This window comes from Panthera uncia, chromosome E3 (genome assembly GCF_023721935.1).
Source record: "Panthera uncia isolate 11264 chromosome E3, Puncia_PCG_1.0, whole genome shotgun sequence".
In the NCBI taxonomy this organism is placed as follows: Eukaryota; Metazoa; Chordata; class Mammalia; order Carnivora; family Felidae; genus Panthera; species Panthera uncia.
Window position 1 is genome coordinate 27,868,667 of NC_064815.1, and position 21,765 is coordinate 27,890,431.

The window sequence follows — 21,765 nt, forward strand, 5'->3', positions numbered from 1 at the left end:
AGGGCAGGGATCAGGGTGAGGCAAATGAAGCAATCACCTTGGATGCAAAATTTAAGAGGCACCAAAAAACTCAGTAATCAAGAGAAATAATGTTTTAATGCAATATTTTCTAAATCAAAATTAATGCAAAAAAGTCCATGAAAAACAAAATATCAGACTTTTAGATAAGACAAATTGTTGTTTGCTTGTTTTATAATCCAGGATTATTGTGAATTTGGAAGTTATTTCTAATCAGCTCATGGTTCCTGGACCATGAAGCCATCACATCCCACTCTGTACAGGTTGTCATTTTTTTTGGTCATTTTTATCTATCTATCTATCTATCTATCTATCTATCTATATTTTTATTTTTTAAGTAAACTTGATGCCCAGCAAGGGGCACAAACTCACAACCCCAAGATCAAGAATCACATGCTCTACTGACTGAGCCAGCCAGGCGCCTCTATAGTCATTTTTTCTTAATTATAGAGCTTTTATTAACTTTTCCAATCTGATTCAAATCACGGGAAGATATTTTGATAAGTGTATATAGGGGCATATATGTTTCTTTTTGCTTCAGGATCCAATATGGCTTAGAATAGTACTAGATGGATACTAAAATTTTTTGAGTGACTCAAAAATCAAAACAAAATACAGTAGAGGGTGGCACTCTACCCCTGCTCCATTCACTTCACTCCCTCCAATGGCTACATATAATTTTCTTGTGTACTCTCCAGTTTTCTGTTGTTTGTAAAAGTAGCCATACACAAAGTACCAACCTTTGCCTTTGTTGATTTTATTGTGTATCTGCTTTGTATTTTAAAATTTCTTCTCTTTTTTATTTTTATTTTTTTTTAATTTTTTTTTTCAACGTTTTTTATTTATTTTTGGGACAGAGAGAGACAGAGCATGAACGGGGGAGGGGCAGAGAGAGAGGGAGACACAGAATCGGAAACAGGCTCCAGGCTCCGAGCCATCAGCCCAGAGCCCGACGCGGGGCTCGAACTCACGGACCGTGAGATCGTGACCTGGCTGAAGTCGGACACTTAACCGACTGCGCCACCCAGGCGCCCCAAAATTTCTTCTCTTTATCATATATTTTCTTTTACTTTGTGTTTAAATTTGCTTCCACTTTTAGTCTTTCAGTGGAAACTGAGATGATGGACTTTCAACTTTTTTTTTTTTTTTAAGTTTATTATTTGAGAGAGGGAGAGCACAAGCGGGCAAGGGTTAGAGAGAAAGGGAGACAGAATCCCAAGCAGGCTCTGCGCAATCAATGCAGAATGCGATGCGGGGCTGGAACTCACAAACAGTGAGATTATGACCTGAGCTGAGGTCAAGAGTCAGAGGCTTAACTCACTGAGCCACCCAGATGCCCCTCAACCTTTTTTTTTTTTTTTTTTTTTTGGTAACATTTATTTATTTTTGAAAGACAGAGAGAGACAGAGCACAGGTTGGGGAGGGGAAGAGAGAGGAGACACAGAATCCAAAGCAGGCTCCAGGCTCTGAGCTGTCAGCACAGAGCCCGATGCAGGGCTCAAACCCACAAACTGTGACATCATGACCTGAGCCAAAGTTGGATGCTTAACCCACTGAGCCACCCAGGCCCCCCTCCTATTTTTTTGTTGTTGTTGCTGATTTTTTTAAATTTATTTTTGAGACAGAGAGAGACAGAGCAGGAGCAGGGGAGGGGCAGAGAGAGAGGGAGACACAGAATCCGAAGCAGGCTCCAGGCTCCGAGCTGTCAGCACAGAACCCAACGCGGGTCTCGAACTCACAGACCGTGAGATCATGACCTGAGGTGAAGTCGAATACTTAACTGACTGAGCCACCCAGGCGCCCCACCCCTCCTCTTATTTTTATTGATCTCTACTTTCATCAAATGTAGTAGAGAATATTCTAAGTCCTTTAAATTTACTGAGCCTTGCTCTAAGGCCCAGTGTACAATCTAACTTGAACATTTCATGTGCACTTGAAGGGAATGTGCACTCTGAAGTTACTGCATGTTCCTTGTGTGTTCTATAAAGCATATATGCCATTCAATTCAAGACGGTAGACAATATAGACATATTGTTCAGCTCTTCTAAATCTTTAATGTTTGTTGTCTAGATATTCTATCAGCTGCTGAGAATGGAGTGTTATAATTTCCAATTATAAAATTGTGGATTGTTCTTTCTTAAAATTTAGTTCTGTCAGTTTTTACTTTGTGATTTTGGAAGCCCTGATATTAGGCACGTATTACATTAGTAAACTTAAAATGATCTTATTTATAATATTAACATGCCACATCTGTAACATAGTTACACATTATAAGATTTACCAACCTTGATGAATTGACCATTTTATCATTATAAAATGTCCTCTGTTTATGATGATACCTTCTTGAATTCTATTATATGTGATATTAACATATCCAGCTTTCTTATGATTAGTGTCTTCATTGTGTATCTTTATCTCTTGAATGTTCACCTGTGTTTCTGTATTTAAAGTGTTCCTCTTTTAGATATAGTTGGGTCATTCTTTATTCAGTCTGACAACCTGTCAGTTTTATTTGGAGTGTTTCTTTTATGTATAATGCAATTGCTGATCTGAACTTAGGTCTCCCACTTTGCTGCCTGTTTACAATTTGTTCTGTGTCTCTCTTCCTCCTTTCCTGCCTTCTTCTGGGTTAAACATTTTAAGTTTTATTTATTTAGGTAATCTCTACACCCAGTGTAGGACTCAAACTCACAACCCCAAGAGTCGCATGCTCCCTGACTAAGCCAGCAGGCACCCCCTAGGGTTAAACATTTTTTAATATGTGATTTAATTCCTCTACTTGCATTATTATTTAATGGGTATTCTTTAGGGTTACAGTATCATCTGTAATTTCTCGTAATCTCTTTAGCATTACTACTGTTTGTCATACTAAATGTAGAAACACTTTTTATTTACCTTTCCTTCCACCTACATCCCTTGAAGTTCAGTATTAATTCGTGCACACAACTAAATTTTATTGTAGTTTCAGGAAATTCTAAGATACAAACTATACAGTTGGAGTCAAAAGTTTAACCCTTTGAAGTTCCCTTCCAGTCACCCTGTCTCCACTCCTGATTTTGGTCTTTAGGTTCTCCTCTTGTTTCTTATGGTTAATATTTGCCACCATCGGGCCATGGGTAGCAAGCACAATATATGATCCTTGTGGGCAGAAGAGGTTGAGAAAGCTTTAAGCAGGCTTAAAAGAGCACATTTAGCAAGGGTAAGGGGCCAGAGCAGAAGTTAGGATCAGGCAGCTCAATTTACACAAAGTCAGAGAAAACAGAAAAGGACCAAACAAAAGGATCCAATGTCAGGTAAAAGAAAAGATGACATTATATCATTGGCAAGAGAAAGAAAAGGCAGAAACAAGGACACAGAGCGCTCCCGAGAATGAACGTGGGTTGTTATTATCCTTCCTTATTGACTTGATCCTTGTGCACTAAGAGCCTAGATCAGTGGTTCTTAATCTTGGCTGCATATTGGAACTACCTGAGGAGTTTTTAAATTCCTGATGCCCAGGCTACACCCCAGGCCAAATTTAATCAGAATCTCTAGGACTGAGACCCAGGTATTTTTCAGATGATTTCAGTGTACACCCGGGATTAATAAGCAATGGTGTAAATGTTTGCAAATGTTCAAGTGAACAAGTGGAGTGCAGGGACAGAGAAAAGGAGGATTTCCTAGGCTTAGATATTTTTCTTCCTCTTTTTTTTCCTAGAGAAACATCCTGGTGATATTCCTCTTTGGGATCCTGATCCTCCACACTTGGCTTCAGGTTGAAACTACTATTTAGAGAGCCATCAGCCTCGAGTACTGTTAAGTCTGCTGCTTGGATTAGTTTTTCTACTGATATTAGATGCTTAGCTCCTGACTCTCTTTTCTCTGACTTAACCAGAACTTCTCCTTCTGTGCTCCCCTAGGAATTCTCCACTCTTCAGCTTCTTGGGTTCTGTTACTATACCTCTTGTCCTCTTCCCATACCTAATATCATTTCAAGGAAGAGAGCTATTTTTTGCATGATGCAGCCTCATACATTTTTGTAGTACCCTGTAATATTTAGAACACAGGTCTACATGATCAGTAGAGAATACATAATTCTTTTTCTTTTTTTAATGTTTACTTTTAAGAGAGAAAGAGTGCCAGCGGGAAAGGGGCAGAGAGAGAGGGAGACACAGAATCTGAAGCAAGCTCTAGGCTCTGAGCTGATGTAGGGCTTAATCTCATGGAGTGCAAGATCATGACCTGAGCTGAAGTCGGATGCTTAACCGACTGAGCCACCCAGGTGCCCCTCTTTTTTCTTTTTTTAAGTAAACTCTGCCCAACATGGGACTCGAACTCATGACCCCAATATCAAGAATTGCATTGAGCCAGCCTTATTGAGCCAGCTGGGTGCCCCAAGAATACATAACTATTTCATGAATTTACTGCATTCTATTCATCATGAATTTCTTTATGTTGATAAAAGGCTGAACGCACACTGAAGGTTTTCTCACATTTCTTACATCTGTAGTGTTTTTCTCCTGAATGGGTTTTCTGATGTTGAATAAGAGATGAACTCTGACTGAAGGCTTTTTCACAACCACTGCATTTATATGGTTTCTCTCCAGTATGAGTTCTCAGATGCTTTGTAAGAGATGAGCTCTGGCTGAAGGCTTTCTCACATTCTTTACATTTGTAAGGTTTCTCCCCAGTATGAATTCTTTGGTGTCTTATGAGAGCTGAGCGGTCACTGAAGGCTTTCCCACATTCGTTACATTTGTAAGGTTTCTCCCCAGTATGGGTTCCTTGATGTTGAATAAGAGCTGAACAGTAGCTGAAAGCTTTCCCACATTCACTGCATTCATATGGCTTTTCCCCTGTATGAGTTCTCTGATGTTGAGTGAGGCCCGACCTGTCACTAAAGGCTTTCCCACATTCTTTACATCCATAAGGTTTTTCTCCAGTATGAACTCTTTGATGTTTAATTAGGGATGAGGTATCATTGAAAGCTTTCCCACATTCCTTGCATTTATAGGGTTTCTCTCCAGTATGGATTCTGTGGTGTTGAATAAGGTATGTGCTTTGGTTGAAGGCTTTCCCACATTCATTGCACTCATAGGGCTTTTCTCCAGTGTGAATGATATGATGCTGAATGAGGGCTGACCGATGACTGAAGGCTTTCCCACATTTGTTACACTCGTAAGGTTTTTCTCCCGTGTGAATTCTCTGATGCTGAATAAGTGATGAGCTCCGACTGAAGGCCTTTCCACACTCAGTACATGCATAAGGCTTCTCTCCAGTATGAATTCTCTGATGTAGGATAAAGGCTGAGTAGTAACTGAAGAACTTCCCACATTCATTGCATTTCCAAGGCTTTTTCACTGAGTAAATATTTCGATGTTTGATTGGGTTTGAACTTTCCCCAATTTCATTACAATCCTCCACAGTGGTTTTGTTGTGTTTAATTATGGCTTCCCTTAAATTTTCCTTCTGGTTTCCTTGCTGCCTTTCTAATGTGCCTTCACATTGCCAGGCTTCTATCAATCTGGAGTCCCAGGCCTCAACCTTTTTAAGTCTTTCTATTATCAGCTCTCTTTCGGAGGACACTTCTTCATAAAGTTCTTGCTTTGAAAAAGATTCTTTAGTTTCAGGTATAGATTCGGAATCTGAAATAAATAAAAAGTACACGTATTTTTGTTTTCTCTGTGATGAGAGAAAGAAAACTGCTGAGTTAGCAAGAAGAAAATAAAACAAAAATGATGCTTTTGAAAAAGTGTTTATTTATTTTTAGAGAAAGAAAGATCCAGAAAGAGGGGCAGAGAGGGAGAGACAGCTCCTTGCTGTCAGCACAGAGCCCAGCGTGAGGCTTGATCCCACAACCGTGAGATCATGACCTGAGCTGAAACCAAGAATCAGATGCTCAACCAACTGAGCCACCTAGGCAACCCCAAAAATGATGCTTATTAAACATGTTTATTAGAATGTTTTCAGAAAGCACTTCCTGGCAGTGGCAGAGGAAGTGTCAGAAAATAACAGAGATGGGAGAATGAGTAATATAAGGCACAATAAAAGGACAATGAGGATGCTGTACTTAAGAGAGTGGAAAACTGAGCAGACTAACCAGAAAGGAGGATATAAGCAGGTGGGATGAGAATAAATGTTAATATAAAACATCTAGAGAAGGGTGGAAAGATGAAAACACAGGTTGAGATTAGACAGTTTTGAAAAAGTACAAGACAAAAAAAATCATTTATAATAATCACCCAGAAACAACACTTTTGACTTTTTAAATAGTTCCCTCCGGTCCCCCAGAAATAAGTCAGAGAAAGACAAATATCATATGATTTCACTCATATGTGGAATTTAAGAAACACAACAGATGAACATAGGGGAAAAGAAGCAAAAATAAGATAAAAACAGGGAAGCAAACCATAAGAGACGCTTAAATACAGAGAATAAACTGAGGGTTGCTGGAGGGGAGGTGAGTGAGGAGATGGGCTAAATGGGTGATAGGCATTAAGGAGGGCACTTTTTGGGATGAGCACTGGGTATTATATGTAAGTGATGAGCCACTAAATTCTATTCCTGAAATCATTATTACACTATATGTTAACTAACTTGGATTAACAAAGAAAGAAAGAAATGCTCTTATAGGCAGAAGGTAATTGATACAAGTCAAAAACTTGTATCAATGGGCCAAACTGACCCACCACAGACCAAATCTGGCCACTCTCACTTGTTTACATATTGTTTATGGCTGCCTTCATGCTACAATGGCAAAGTTAACTAATTGCCAAAGAGTATATGGCCCACAAAGCAGAGAATGTTTACCATCTGGTCCTTTATAGAGAGAGTTTGCCAACCCCTGATCAATATAAAAAATGAATAGTGTTGACAATGGCATAAATGAAAATAGATATAAAATTAATTTTTTTCTTACTAAAAAAAATTTTTATGTTTATTTGAGAGAGACAGAGCATGAGCAGGGGAGGGGCAGAGAGAGAGAGAAACATAGAATCTGAAGCAGGCTCCAGGCTCTTAGCTTTTAGCCCAGAGCCGACACTGGGCTGAAACCCATGAACTTTGAGATCATGACCTCAGCCGAAGTCAGAAGCTTAACCAACTGAGCCACCCAGGGTCCACCCCCCCTTTTTTTCTTATTTTTAATTACTCTAAGAGATAATTGACTGTCAAACAAAAATAGTAGCAATATATTGTGATTTTATAGTGTATGTAAAGGTAAAATGCATGAGAACAATTATACAAAAGATGGGAGAGAGGAATTAGAAGTCTCCAGAAGTAAGGTTCTTATACCAGACATGATGTGGTATAATATTCTTTTTCTTTCTAATAAATGTTTACTTATTTTTGGCAGGGGAGGTGCAGAAAGAGAGGGAGACAGAGGATCTGAAGCAGGCTCTGTGCTGACAGTAGAGAGTCCGATGTGGGGCTCAAACTCAGGAACTGTGAGATCATGACCTGAATTGAAGTGGGACGCTTAACCGACTGAGCCCCCCAGGTGCCCCTGGTATATTACTCTTTAAAAATATACTGTGATTGGGGTGCCTCGGTGGCTCAGTCAGTTGGGCTGCCAACTACAGCTCAGGTCATGATCTTGTGGTCTATGAGTTTGAGCCCTGTATCGGGCTCTATGCTGACAGCTCAGAGCCTGGAGCCTGCTTCTGATTCTGTCTGCCCCTTCCCTGCTTGCTCTCTGTCTCTCTCTCTCTCTCAAAAATAATAAACATTTTAAAAATTAAAAAAAATAAGAGAAATTAAAAAATAATAAAAATGTACTGTGACTGGGGTACCTGCATGGCTCAGTTGGTTAAGCGTCCAACTCTTGGTTTTGGCTCAGGTCATGATCTCATGGTTTGTGAATTCGAGCCCTGCATTGGGCTCTGCGCTGACAGCACAGAGCCTGCCTGGGATTCTCTCTCTCTCTCTGCCCCTCCTCTGCTCTCTCTCTCTCTCAAAATAAATAAATTTTAAAAATAGATAACTGTGATTAATTAAAGAAGCATTTGGGAACTCTAGGACAACCATTAAAAGAACTTTATTTATTTTTTTTTCAACGTTTTTTATTTATTTTTGGGACAGAGAGAGACAGAGCATGAACGGGGGAGGGGCAGAGAGAGAGGGAGACACAGAATCGGAAACAGGCTCCAGGCTCTGAGCCATCAGCCCAGAGCCTGACGCGGGGCTCGAACTCACGGACCGCGAGATCGTGACCTGGCTGAAGTCGGACGCTTAACCGACTGCGCCACCCAGGCGCCCCTAAAAGAACTTTAAATAAGGTTTAATGGTAAGCTAATTGTGGATATAAAATAGAGTAAAAAAAATATGCAACCAAAAAAAGTGAAAAAGAAAGAAAAATGAATAAGGAATAGATGGAACAAATAGCAGACAAGTAGCTATATGTAAGATTTAAATCCAACTATATGGGGTGCCTGGGTAGTTCAGTTGGTTAAGCGTCTGACTTCGGCTCAGGTCATAATCTTGCAGTTCGTGGTGCAGCCACTCTGGAAAAGTTTGGAGGTTCCTCAAAAAATTAAAAATAGAACACCCTATAACCCAGCAATTACACTATTAGGTGTTTATCCAAAGGATACAAAAATGCTGATTTGAAGGAGCACATGCACCCCAGTGTTTATAGTGACACTATTGACAATAGCAAAATTATGGGCTATTGTCCATCAAATGACGAATGGATAAAGAAGATGTGGTATATATACACAATGGAATATTACTTGGCAACCAAAAAGAATGAAATCTTGCCATTTGCAACAACACGGATGGAAATAGAGTGTATTATGCTAGGTAAAATAAGTCAGAGAAAGACAAATACATGATTTCACTCATATGTGGAATTCAAGAAACAAAACAGATGAACACAGGGAAAAGGAAGTGAAAATTAAGATAAAAAACAGAAAGGGAGACAAAACATACAAGACACTAAATTCTATTCCTTAAAAAAAAAAAAAGATAAAATGAATGCAAAAAAAAAAATTGACCACATATGTGCAGGTCTATTTCTGGACTATCTATTCTGTTCTATCGATTTACATCTATACCAGTACCACACTGTTTTGGTTACTATAATTTTATAAATCCTAAAACCAATGTAATAAAGCTATCCTTTTTCAATACCAGAAGTAGTAAACTTTTACTTGCCAAAAGAGAAAAAAAGCCCAATTCTGAGCCCAGAGTGATCAGGGATCTCCTAGGAGATCAGGGCTTTCTGGATTTTAAGCAAAACTATGGCATTTTAGATGCCATGAGTTATAGAGGAAGTTTATGTCCCAGTAAGCAGTTTGCATTACAAAATAATTTCCTTACCCCAAAATACCAGGCTCCCACAACTCTCCACTTTCATATCAATGCCCATGTACCTTTGGGCAGAATTCAGCTCTTCTTCTTCCACATGACTGAAGTCCATTTCCTCATCCTTGACTGTCACCAATTCCTGGAAGAACAAGCATATTCTTTAATTTTTTTTATGTTTATTTATTTTTGATAGAGAGAGACAGAGCACAAGTGGGGGAGGGTAGAGAGAGAAGGAGACACAGAATCGGAAGCAGGCTCCAGGCTCTGAGCTGTCAGCACAGAGCCCGATGCGGGGCTTGAACCCATGGACCGTGAGAGCATGACCTGAGCCGAAGTCAGACGCTCAACTGACTGAGCCACCCAGGCGCCCCAAGAACAAGCATATTCTTATAGAACTTGGGGAGGAGAACAATCTATAAGGGACAGTATTTTTTAATATGATGGTTAAACCTTTATTTTAACGGAACAGTCTAAGATTTCTATGTATTAGTCTGTATTAGGGAAAATAATAACAGCTAACACTTACATTTTCTATGTGCTGAGCCCTTTGAACTACCTCTTGTAATGATAACTTCATGAGATAAGTACTATTATTAACAGTATTTACAGATGTGAGGATCAGATATGACATCTGGACCCAGACAGTCTGGCTCCAAAGCTATACTCTTTTGGTTCTTTTTTTTTTTTTAATGGAACAACATATTTTATTTCATTTCATTTCATTTCATTTCATTTTACTTTACTTTAGAAAGAAGAGCATGAATAGGAGAGAGGGGAAGAGGGAAAGAATCTTAGGCAGGCTCCATGCTCAGAGCAGAGCCTGACGTGGGGCTCAATCCCCTGACCCTGGGATCATGACCTGAGGTGAAATCAAGAGTCAGACGCTTAATCAACTGAGCCACCCAGGCACCCCATATACTCTTTCTTTAAATTCAAGTATAGTTGACATAAAGTATATTAGTTTCAGGTGTACAACATAGTGATTTGATAGCAAAGCTATCCTCTTTCCTATATTTTTTTGTCTCTCACATATTTTACTAAATAAATCTAATATAAATTAACCACTGGGGGTTGTCTGGGTGGCTCAGTCAGTTGAGCGTCGGACTTTAGCTCAGGTCATGATCTCACGGTCCATGGGTTTGAGCCCCTGCGTCGGGCTTTGTGCTGACAGCTCAGAGCCTGGAACCTGCTTCAGATTCTGTGTCTCCCTCTCTCTCTGCCCCTCCCCTGCTCATGTTCTGTCTCTCTCTCTGTCAAAAAAGAAAAATAAATAAATAAAAATAAAAATAAATTTAACCACTGAATGACAACCAAATGTCAATTACTAATTGCACTTAGTTGTTGTAGATGGGGTAAGTCTCAGATATGTAATTTATACTGATTCCTGAAATATTCTGAGATTTTATAGAGCTTCTGCTTGATATCCTGAATGTATACAGACAGTCATGCTGTTCTTCCTTCTCTGTACTAGGGTCATGACTTTTAGATTTATCTAGTTATCTTTTAGTAATTGCAGTTCTGAATGAGTAGATTTACTGATTTTATGTTTTTTAAGTTTATTTACTGATTTTGAGAGAAAGAGCATATGCACATGAATGGGGAAGGGGCAGAGAGAGGGGGAGAGAGAGAATCCTAAGTAAGCTTCATGCTGTCAGCACAGAGCCCAGCAAAGGGCTCAGTCTCAGGAACTGTGAGATCATGACCTGAGCCAAAATCAAGAGTCGGATACTTAACCAACTGGGCCACCCAGGCACCTGAAATTTACTTTTTATTTATTTATTTATGTATGTATGTATGTATGTATGTATGTATTTTGGATTTACTGATTTAAAAATAATTTTTTTATGTTTTTTATTTATTTTTGAGAGACAGAGCATGAGTGGGGGAGGGGCAGAGAGACAGGGAGACACAAAATCCCAATCAGGCTCCAGGCTCTGAGCTGTCAGCACGGAGCCCAACATAGGGCTCGAATTAACGAACCATGATTTCATGATCTGAGCCGAAGTTGGACGCTTAACCTACTGAGCCACCCAGAGGCCCCTAAAAAAAATTTTTTTTAACGTTTATTTATTTTTGAGACAGAGTGTGAGCAGGGGAGGGGCAGAGAGAGGGAGACACAGAATCCAAAGGAAGCTCCAAGCTCTGAGCTGTCAGCACAGAGCCTGACGTGGGGTTCGAACCCACAAAGCATGAGATCATGACCTGAGCCAAAATCGGCCACCCAACCGAGCCACCCAGGCACCCCCACAAGATTTTATGTTTAAGTAATTTCTACACTCAACGTGGGTCTCAAACTTACATCCCTGAGATTAAGAATCGCATGCTCCACTGACTGAGCCAGCCAGGAGCCACTGTGAGCCTCAGTTTTACTGTGAAATAAACATCACTCCTAACTCACATGATTTCTTGTTTAAAATAAATGAAGCTATGTTTGAAAAGTGGCTCTAAATGTTAGAGTTCCCCAGAGCTCAGTTGTTAGACATCTTCTCTTCTCCATCCATTCTTACATGCCTATAAGCAACCTGTTATTTCTCCCATCTTAAAAAAATAAAAAATAAATACCCTCTTTGGTCTTGCTACTGCTTCCCGCTATCACCCTATTTCTGTCCTCTGCTTTAGTGTAAAACTCTCCAAAATGGCTGTCAGTCATCCCTGCTTCCAACTTCTCTCCTATTCTCTTCTGAACCCTTTCCAATCAGGCTTTCATTCCTACAACTCCATGACATTGTTCTTGGCAGTGACCAGTGATCTTCATATTTTTAAATCCAACGGTCAATTCTCAGGCCTCATCTTACTTGACTTAGCAGCAGCATTTAAAAGCTGATCACTCCCTGCTCCTTTTAAACACTTCCTCCAATTGTTTACCAGGACGCCAAACTTCTGACTTCCTACCTCACTGGCCACACTGGCCACATCTTCTCAGTATCCTTTGCTGGTTCCTCTTCATCTCCCTGATCTCACAGTGTTGGAGAGCTCAGTCATAAAATCTCATCTCTTTTCTATTCCCTTAGTTTTGTGATTTAAAATACTGTTCACACAGACTACTACCAAAATCAGTGCTCAAGCCTGAGCTCTCCCCAGACCTTCAAGTCTTCAAAGAAAAATTACTTTGGTTCAGTTCTCTAGTTGGGATTGCCGTGGACCTCCAAAGCAAGATGAAAAAAGCAAATGACACACTGTGAACTCCAAGCTAAGATTTCATATGAGGAAATCAAAGACTTGCCTGGAACTCAACAGGAAGGAGCTCAACAGTGGGTTCCATTTCTTCCGTGTTCTGTTTTTGGGGCAGAGAAGCATCCTCGGTAGTAATGGCTGGAAGGACTAGAGGGAGAAGAAAAAGCTATGAAGGAGGTAAGCTCTATTTCCCCACTTCCAAATTCATTAGGACAAAAGTTATCACAAGCCAGGTAAATTGTATGCACAGGGCCCACTTGACTTCACTCAAAAAGGTGGGATGAGGGTACAATAAGACGATAAAGTGAAAGTCTCTTGCCCAAAAAGCTAACCTTATAGACCCACAATACATCAACCTTTTATAATAGCCTAACAGGGGGTGGAAAACGGAATATTCTCTCTTCCATGGCTGCAGAGGGAATGTGGATGGGCACAGGAGTGCTGGAAGAGGAAAATGGGACTGGAGAATGTGTCACAAGGAGCCTGCTTCGTGATTTCCAAAATTGGTAGCTTACTGAGTTTCTCTGCTTGGGGACATGTCTGCTTCCATTTCCTTTCATGCAGGGGCATCTAACCTTTTAATTCTCATCAAAGGTGTTTTTCCACTTGTCCCCACTTTCAAACTTCGTGTTTATTTCTGTAATTCTTACCTTCTTCCTCAGCTTCAATGGTCAGATAATCCATGATTAGATTCTCTTTTTTTGTCCTGTTATTGCTATGATTTCTCCTTTATTCGCTGTTTCAGATGAGATAAACATGGACTTTCCAACAATACATAATCTGCTTCTTTGTGAAAATCATTCAACTCTACTCTGAAGTTCTGGAGAGAGATTTTGAAGTTAGGCTTGCCATCCTCTGGAGTTGGTTCCTGCTCCCTGGAGCATCTTCCTCTCTATCTCTATTCCTAGGAGGCTTATTCCTATATGTTTAAGTCTTAGGGCCTCAGAAGTAATTCTTCTTTGCTTGTAACCTTTATTATTTAGGCTAAATTAGTCTCCACAGCTAGAAGAGCATTCTCTAGAGTACTGATATCAGTCACTATATGCCAAACCAGGGCAAAACCAGGAGAGAATCAGTGAGTGCAGTGAACTGTGAGCCTTACACCTGGCTCCAGACTGTGCAGAAACACCCAGGAGACCCTAAAGCACACAACTGGCCATAAAACAGCCTGTGATTATAGCATCAGGTAACTATACAAGCAGGACTCCCACAGTTCATTCATCCTTACTATTCATAGAGACAGGCAGTTGATAGATGGGGCCTGTATACAGCTGATTCCTAACCTTTTTAAAAGACCCTGAAAATGTACAGGCCAGGATTCCCTTGCATGGTCAGAGCGAGAACAAAAGACTTCAGTAATAACTGACAGTAATAACTGACAGACAGTAACTGGCAGACAACGTGGGTTCCCTCATGTCAAGGAAGAAAAACTAAACTTTAAACCAGGCTGAATGACCAGGAGGAACAAAACGAGTCGGTACAGCCTAAGGGGACAAGCTGACGCAAAATTCAACAGAATTTGCAAAAAAGACACCTGCAGCACATCCTGTTGAATGGCTGCCACATCTTGATACTCCCACCATAAATAATTTATTAGCCGTATCCTGCTTGCACTTGAAATGCTTGTTTTGGGACTTGAGCCTGACCAATCTTTGTAAAGGGCACGGAACTTGCGGTTTGTGCCCGTTTAACCGCAGGCTTAATCCTTCCCCTTGGAAGCGTACTCTTGGCTTGTAGCCAAAGGCTGCGTCCTTTGGGGAATGAGTAAGACACAGACCCCACTTTTTTTTCTTTCTGTCCCAGGAGTTCAGGTTAAGGCTCTTAGTGCAGTGGCAAGATTTAAGGCCCAAAACGGCGGGAGCAGTCGCGCTCCCACCGTCCCCCGCTCGGCCATGCCCCCTCCACGCTCCCGGACTCCACTTCCCAGAGGGCTTAGGGGCAACCGCGCTTCCCGGACGCCTCCTAGCTCAGAACTAAAGCCTCAGACCCGGCTTGCCTCCCAGCCGGAGAGAAGCGGGAGGGTTACGCACAGCACCGGGGAGCGGGCACAGGACATGGGCAGGGCCCGGCCCTTTATGCGCCGGGCCGGAACCTGAGAGCCTGGCCCGGGCTGCTGCGGGAGGCACTGCAGCCGCGCGCACGGACCGGCCCGCGCCTCAGGGTCCAGCTTTCTCTTACCCTTGGACGCGCTGCCCACTCGGCTCCGGCCACAAGGCGGGTCCCCGCCGGGCTGCGCTCTGGGAAAGACGGAGGGGAGGACGGAGTCGCTTTGCGGACACACGGAGCTGTGGGGGAACAAAAGGCTCGAGCCTGAGGCTCCGTCTGGAGTCGCATCTGCGCACTTGGAGGCGACCGCACCAGGTCGGGGGTCCCGGCGGAAGGACTCCACTTCCCAGAGGGCTCGGGGGACATCGGTGCCTGCCCTCGGGGGGGGGGGGGGGGCTCTGGAGAGCGAGGGGAGAGAACTGCAGGCCTTCAGTGTCCACCTTAAAATGCAGATATTTCCCCATCTGATAGGTCTCCTTTCTGAATACAGTGAGAATCTGTCGTTTAAAAGCTCCAAGTATTTTCAGTGTTGGATTATTAATTGGTGGTGGTGTGGGGATACACCTGTTACACAGTCTTTTTCCCTAGTATTTGTCGTTCTTACAATAAAGCCCCGAGTCTGCAAACTCACTGCTAGTGATTTCGTTGAAAGCATTCTGATAAGTAAAAACCACAGGCAGGGGTGAGAAGCCATTGTCCTGGTTGATATAAAATAAACATGAATAGGAAGGAATTCACAAGGAAAAGTTAGATGTGAGAAAAGGCAAGTAGGGAGGTTGGGCTTTGAAGTGGGGATTGTGCCGACCTGGAGTTTATGAACATTGGTACTGGATGGAAGTCAAAGAGCAACCAGAGGAAAGATACTTCTTTTTCTCTGTTTATAAAGGCTCGAGGCTGTAGTTCCAGTTCTTCACCAGGAGAAACCAGTTGTATCACAAGTGTCCTTGCAGTCCAAATTACCAGCCACCTGAATAGTTCCTCCACATCTAATCGTGCCTTTCTCAATCCATTCTATTCAAGACAGCCAAAATGAACGTTTAAAAATTAAATCTGGGGAGGGGCGCCTGGGTGGCTCAGTCGGTTAAGTGTCTGACTTCGGCTCAGGTAATGATCTGACGGTTTGTGAGTTCAAGCCCGGTGTCAGGCTGTGTGCTGACAGCTCCGAGCCTGGAGCCTGCTTCGGATTCCGTGTCTCCCTCTCTCTTTCTGCCCCCCCCCCCCCCTGCTCGTGCTCTGTCTCTCTCTGTCTCAAAAATAAATTAAAAAAAAAAAAAAAGGAATTAAATCTGGGGGGCGCCTGGGTGGCTCAGTTGGTTAAGGGTCTGACTCGGTTTCAGCTCAGGTCATGATCTTGCAGTTCATGGGTTCCAGTCCGCATCAGGCTCCGCGCTGATCGTGTAGGGCCTGTTTGGGATTCTCAGTCTCTCCTTCTCTCTGCCTCTCCCCTGCTCTCTCTCTAAATTTAAGAAAAGAAGAGAAGAGAATTAAATCTGTTTATGTCGCTTTCCTCAGAACCCTTCAGTGACTTCCCTCTGCTCTGGAATAAGACAAACTCCTTAGCACAATTTATAAAACCCTGCATAATCTGGCTGTGCCAATCCTGAATTACCTGCTACTATCTTCCTTTCATTCTCGAAACTCCTCTATTACATAGGCTTTTTAGTAACTCACACATCCCAAATTCTTTGCTGTCCTTTACACATTCCCTTTATTTAGAATCTCTCTCTACCATCCTTCAGATTTCAGTTCAAAGGTCACTTCAGGGAAGCTTTCCCTGAACTCCTTCCCCTTAATTCGAATTGATTTTCTCACAGAGCCTTGTTCATTCTCTTTGTAGACTTGCCACAATGTGTAATTATACATTTATTTTTTCCTGCTACATTTTTAATGTATACCTTCCTTACTTGACTGTAAGCTCCATGAAGACAGAGACGATGCATATTTTGTGCATCACTGTCCCAGTGTCAAGCACAGATCCTTGTCAACAAAGTTGAGTGCTGAGAAGATGTCATTCCACAATTATGAATCCCAGCTTCAGCTAGGTCCTAGCATAATTTAGCAGTCCTTTGTTTATCCATAGCTATCTCCTTTTATAAGTGGTTGTCTCCCCTTCTGACTCCATTCTGAGCAGCCATTCCAAATACTGCTTTACTAAACTCTACTTCATGACCAAGCCCTCTCTCTTAGTCAATGAGTTCACCACCATTTATTTCACAGAACAATGACAGGTTTTCAGGTAGGAATAAATCCGACTTTGGGTTAATTTTATGCGTCTACTTTAAGACTAGGGGGTGACAAGACAGTTGGTAAAACATTTCTTGGTGTGTCAGTGAGGATGTGTCTGGAAGAGATTATAATGCATTTGAATTGGTAAAGAAGATGTTCTCATAAATGCTAGTGGGCATCATCCAATCCATCAAGGGTCTGAATAGAATAAAAGGACAGAGGAAGGACATATTTGCTCTCTCTGCTGGAGCTGAGACATCCATCTTCTGCCCTTGGACATTAGCACCCCTGGTTGTTGGGTCTTCTGACTTGGACTGGAATTTACACCATTAACTCCCCTGGTTCTAGGCGTGGACTGGAACCTATTACCAGCTTTCCTGGATCTCTAGCTTGCAGATGGGACTTCAGCCCCACAATTGCAGGAGCCAATCCCTAATCATAAATCACATTTTATCTATATATTTCCTATGGGTCCTGTTTCACAGGAGAATTCTGACGAATAAAACTTCCCTGTACTCAATCCCAAAGTCATGGAGTATCTAAAATATTTGGGAATGGGGCGCCTGGGTGGCTCAGTCCATTGAGTGTACGACTTTGGCTCAGGTCATGATCTCTCGGTCAGTGAGTTCTAGCCCTACGTCGGGCTCTGTGCTGACAGCTCAGAGCCTGGAGCCTGCTTTGGACTCTGTCTCCCTCTCTCTTTGCCCCTCCGCTGCTCACGCTCTGCTCTCTCTGTGTCTTAAAAATGAATAAACGTTTAAAATTAAAAAAAAATATACATTTGGGAAGTGGAAGGAGGCACCGATTACATCAAGGGTGTCTTTCCTTAGGTGTATCTTAACCACGCCTAGAGTTATTACATTATTGTTCAAAATCTTTGCTGCCCCTCCTTGCAAGAGGATCATACTTTCCTGCCCAGTTGAATTCAGGCTTGGATCTGTGACTTGCAATAACCTTCCCTTGAGAGAGAGAGCCATCCTTTTCTGTTTAAGAGTCAGATTCTAGTCTGCCATTTCTTTTCCCTCTGCCATGAGACTTAGAATATCTCATATAAGACTGTTCCATCAGCCTGGGTTCTGGAGTGCAGACATGGACAGCCAGCATGAGTAGGAAAGACACCCTGCTTGTTGTCACTGAGAATTTTCAGGTTGTTTGATTCTATAGCATAACCTAGCTCATACCTTCAGAGATGCCTTCTGAACACTTTTAGGGCAATACTTTTCAAATGAATGTATGCTTGTTTATCTTGTTTTGTTTTATTTTTTAAGTTTATTTATTTTGAGAGAGAGAGCAGGGTAGGGGCAGAGACACAGGGAGAGAGAGAATCCCAAGAAGGCTCTATGCTGTCAGCATGGAGCCCAAACTGGGGTTCAATACCACAAACTGTAAGATCCTGACTTGAGACAAAGTCAAAAGTCAGACCAACCCATTCAACCGACTGAGCCACCCAGGCACACCTATCTTGTTTTGTTTTAAATAATGAGGGAAAATAATTTTCCCATCAACATGTTCCCCAACATAATCATAACAGGCAGCTTTAGGTCCTTTAAGCTTAAAATACAAAATACAAATAAAAGCTTAACTGCAAAATTTTAATATAGATGATTAAATTAACAGGACATCTTTCTGCAGTGTGATGTGCAGATACTCATGATACTACCGCTGTTCATAAAGCCTTACAAAGACAGTGAATACACTCTGACTGAAGGCACTTCTCAGCTTGAATCTAAAAACCACAGACAAGGAACACACAATATACACAGAAATGATCCAGGAGTGGTTGTCACAGTTTTTTCATAAAAAGTGGATTTTACTGTTTCCCCTGATTCTAATACATGCAGGTTTCTTTTACATTTTCATATCTCTGATATCCAGAAGTGCCTTACAATTGTTGGTCAGGTGTCACTGGTGAGTAGTCACCACATCATGGATAGCAACAGCATGGAAGAAAATCCCAGAGACAACAGTGGAGCATACTTAAGAGTACTTAAGAGATGCCATATTACCAATACGCTTGGTAAGAGTAGCCAGAAAAATACCATGGGAAAACATGGGCACAGACAACATTGAGTGGGAAAACGATTCAGAAAAACAGAATTCTGAAGGTGAAGAGTCTAGCAATGCCTTCATCATTTTACTCTCCTTTTTTATGTGAGTATAAGAAAAGAATATATCATTAAAGGGGCGCCCGGGTGACTCAGTCAGTTAAGTGTCCGACTCTTGATTTTGGCTTATGATTGACGAGACAGAGCCCCTTGTTGGGCTCTGCACTGACAGCACAGAGCCTGCTTGTACCTACTGTACCCTGGGGACTGAGTTTGAGCTTAGTGTCTTCTCCCACATGACGTTTGATTTGGTGATTTTTGTCAACAGTTCTCCCATTTACTCTTTTTGTTTGTTGTGTTCAAATTTTCCCCAGCTGACTGTTTTCTTCCCCCAACTGGGTCCCAACCAAGGCCATGATTTCTGTGACATTATTTACCATATCTCTTCTGCCTTCTTAGTAGGGTGCTATTAGTCTTTCAGAGACAAGGGTGCGATAATAGTTAAGTACTCAGTTGTTGGGGCACCTGGGTGACTCAGTTAAGCATCCAACTCTTGATTTTGGCTCAGTTCATGATCTCACAGTTCATGGGTTCAAGCCCAAGTCAGGCTCTCTGCTTAGGGATTCTCCCTCTCTCTGCTCCCTCCCCCACTCATGCTCTCTCTCTCTCAAAATAAATTAAAAAAACAAGTAAACATATTTTACTCTTCAAAAGAAAAAGGTAGCAATTGCCTTCTTTTTAAAACAGAACAAACCAACCACATAGTCTTGCTCAAAGGTGCAGTTCAAGAACGCTCTGTGTTAACAGCTGGAAGAGAGTCCCCATCCCCACCATGTGGTCGCCTTGATGTTTGCCTCCCTCTTGGGTCGTTTCTGTCACGTGTACAAATCTTGTAAGACATACAAAGAGAATGGTACTTCCCTGAAAGTCTGGTCTGTTTTGTTCTCTGGCCTGTCCCCAGCTCCTACAACAGTGCTTGAATATCCTGGAACATTTTGTGTGTGGATTATGCTATTATGATTATGCAAATGTTTGGGAAATGAATTAGGAAAACTGCTCTGAGTCACTGTAAAGAGGGGGAAACCTTCAGAAGCAAAGAAACTCACCCACAGCAGTGCCTAAGTTTCTCTTTACAGAAGGCAAGGGATGATGGGGGCGGGGTGAGGGGGAAGGTGTAGGTCAGGTCCAGGCATTTGAACTTAGGGAAAGGAGGGATGGTCAAGGTTGACTGTTTCTAGGCATATGACTTGGGGAGTCAGTTCTGCAGGTCCCTTCCAGGAATGTGAACGTAGGGAGGGAGAGGGATGACAGGTCAGGTCCCCGCGCCACTTCTGTGTCCTCTGAGTAGGACTTGGCTCCAGCTAAGAACCCAGAATGCTCCCAATCTGAGATCCCAGGAAGATGATTGACCTTCATGTGAATTTCCTTCCATTTGCTCCCACCCGCTTTCCCTGGGTGGGTAGAATTTCACCTAGCGCCTGCCGCTTCTGAGGACGCTCCTGTGTCAAAAGAACTCTCCCCAGTTCACTTCACATTCCTTCTGAATAAAATTTGTTCTAGGGGATGCTAGAACCTGAAGTTCTTCAGAAGAGGCGGGCCAAGCAGCACTGTGGGGGATGGATAGCGGTACCTTCAAACCTCCAGGGAGTGGAGGCTGTTTCTGAACGGTGAAGGCAAGAATTCTCTGAGGCACCCTCCCCTCCTGTTTACCTCTACTTTACGGACCTTTTCATCTTGCTTTGTATATCTCCATAACGAAAGGACCAGAAGCCCAGAGAAGCCCAAACTGTCTGGTGCATGGATAGGAAATATTAACCCCTGCAACTGAGAACTGAGGAAATTACCAGATGTTAAATACACGAAGAGGATCTGGTGCCAGCACCACGGTGACACATCTCACTGGCTCAGAAGGTTGCGTGTTCACATCACTTTAGCTTCAAAGCAAGTGCTATGCTGTCGATTCCAAGATTTCATCAGGCATTCACAACTTTAGAAGCAGTACCTAGAGTGCTGCCTGGCTCATTCAGTAGAGTGAGAGACTCTTGATCTCAGGGTCTTGAGTTCAAGACCCATGTTGGGTTTGGAGATTACCAAAGAAAGAAAGAGGAAAAAAAAATACCTAGAACATTTTTTTTAAGCTCAGCAAAGGACAGACTTTTAAACTGAAAGGGGAAGTGAGGCTGGTGTAATGAAAGCTTAATCATGATACGTCCACCTCGATCTCTCTTTCTGCTGGGTTTCTCCTTGCTCTCAGGTCATGGCAACTGGTTTGTATCTGAAACCTGATAGTTTCAAATCTCTACTGGAAGGACGATTTTTAATGAATCCTAAATTAAAAGGTGGTAAATGCCAGGGCAATTTCCACTCTCGGAAAGTTCAAGAACAGCATCCTCAACATAATACATTTTGAACCAACCTCACAGTATTTTCTCTTTAACCACAATGTTCAGAGACTTTCGACAGGAAGCTCAAACCATGAAAACTGTGTGTGTGTGTGTGAGCTTGTGGGGGGTGGGGGAGGGTGGGAGAACTGGAAAACCGACATCTTCTTCAAAATGACACAAAAGCAACCAGAGAGATTGTGCCATGCCTGGCTAGCGACCCAGCAAAACTACTTTTACACCAGAGTGAATTCATTAGGAAAGTCTGCCCTGTTTTAATGTCTTCTCTGAAGCATAGTCCCGATAAGGATAGGGACACAACGACCTATATGTCTGCTCCTGTGGGGGGTTTTCCCTTCCAGGTCATCCTCACCCTTCAGTTTAAGTGCCTGTCCATTGCTGAGTTGTTCCCAAGAAGTCCCTTTGGACTAAAGAAAAAGAGAAAGCCCAAGGTTGAGAGGTAGCAGACAGACGCTTTCGGTATTGATTCGGGTGGCCAAACAGAAAAGCCACAGCTGTGACCCCGACGTGATTTGAACACGCAACCTTCTGATCTGGAGTCAGACGCGCTACCGTTGCGCCACGAGGTC

General features: G+C 42.3%; 1 protein-coding gene and 1 non-coding gene across 2 annotated transcripts; both read right to left on the reverse strand.

Annotated features, from left to right (window-relative positions):
- Nucleotides 1–1,059: 1,059 nt before the first annotated feature.
- LOC125928550 (zinc finger protein 501-like) lies at nt 1,060–14,915 on the reverse strand. The gene is made up of 5 exons (XM_049639278.1): nt 14,656–14,915; nt 13,128–13,297; nt 12,527–12,624; nt 9,316–9,442; nt 1,060–5,642 (listed from the first exon to the last, which is right to left on the reverse strand). Exons 2-5 carry the CDS (start codon nt 13,159–13,161, stop codon nt 4,429–4,431), a joined length of 1,473 nt encoding a protein of 490 aa, XP_049495235.1. The 5' UTR covers nt 13,162–13,297; nt 14,656–14,915; the 3' UTR covers nt 1,060–4,428.
- A 6,778-nt stretch (nt 14,916–21,693) lies between these two features.
- Nucleotides 21,694–21,765, reverse strand: TRNAW-CCA (transfer RNA tryptophan (anticodon CCA)). The gene has a single exon. It is a non-coding gene; the product is annotated as a tRNA-Trp (tRNA).

Excerpts from the sequence above, each read along its gene's own strand:
- LOC125928550 (XM_049639278.1), bottom strand. The coding sequence starts at position 13,161 with ATGGATTATCTGACCATTGAAGCTGAGGAAGAAG. Across the intron at positions 9,443-12,526 it reads TCCTTCCTGTTGAGTTCCAG|GAATTGGTGACAGTCAAGGA; the intron begins GCAAGTCTTTGA and ends TTGTTCTTCCAG. Across the intron at positions 5,643-9,315 it reads TGGGAGCCTGGTATTTTGGG|ATTCCGAATCTATACCTGAA; the intron begins GTAAGGAAATTA and ends TATTTATTTCAG.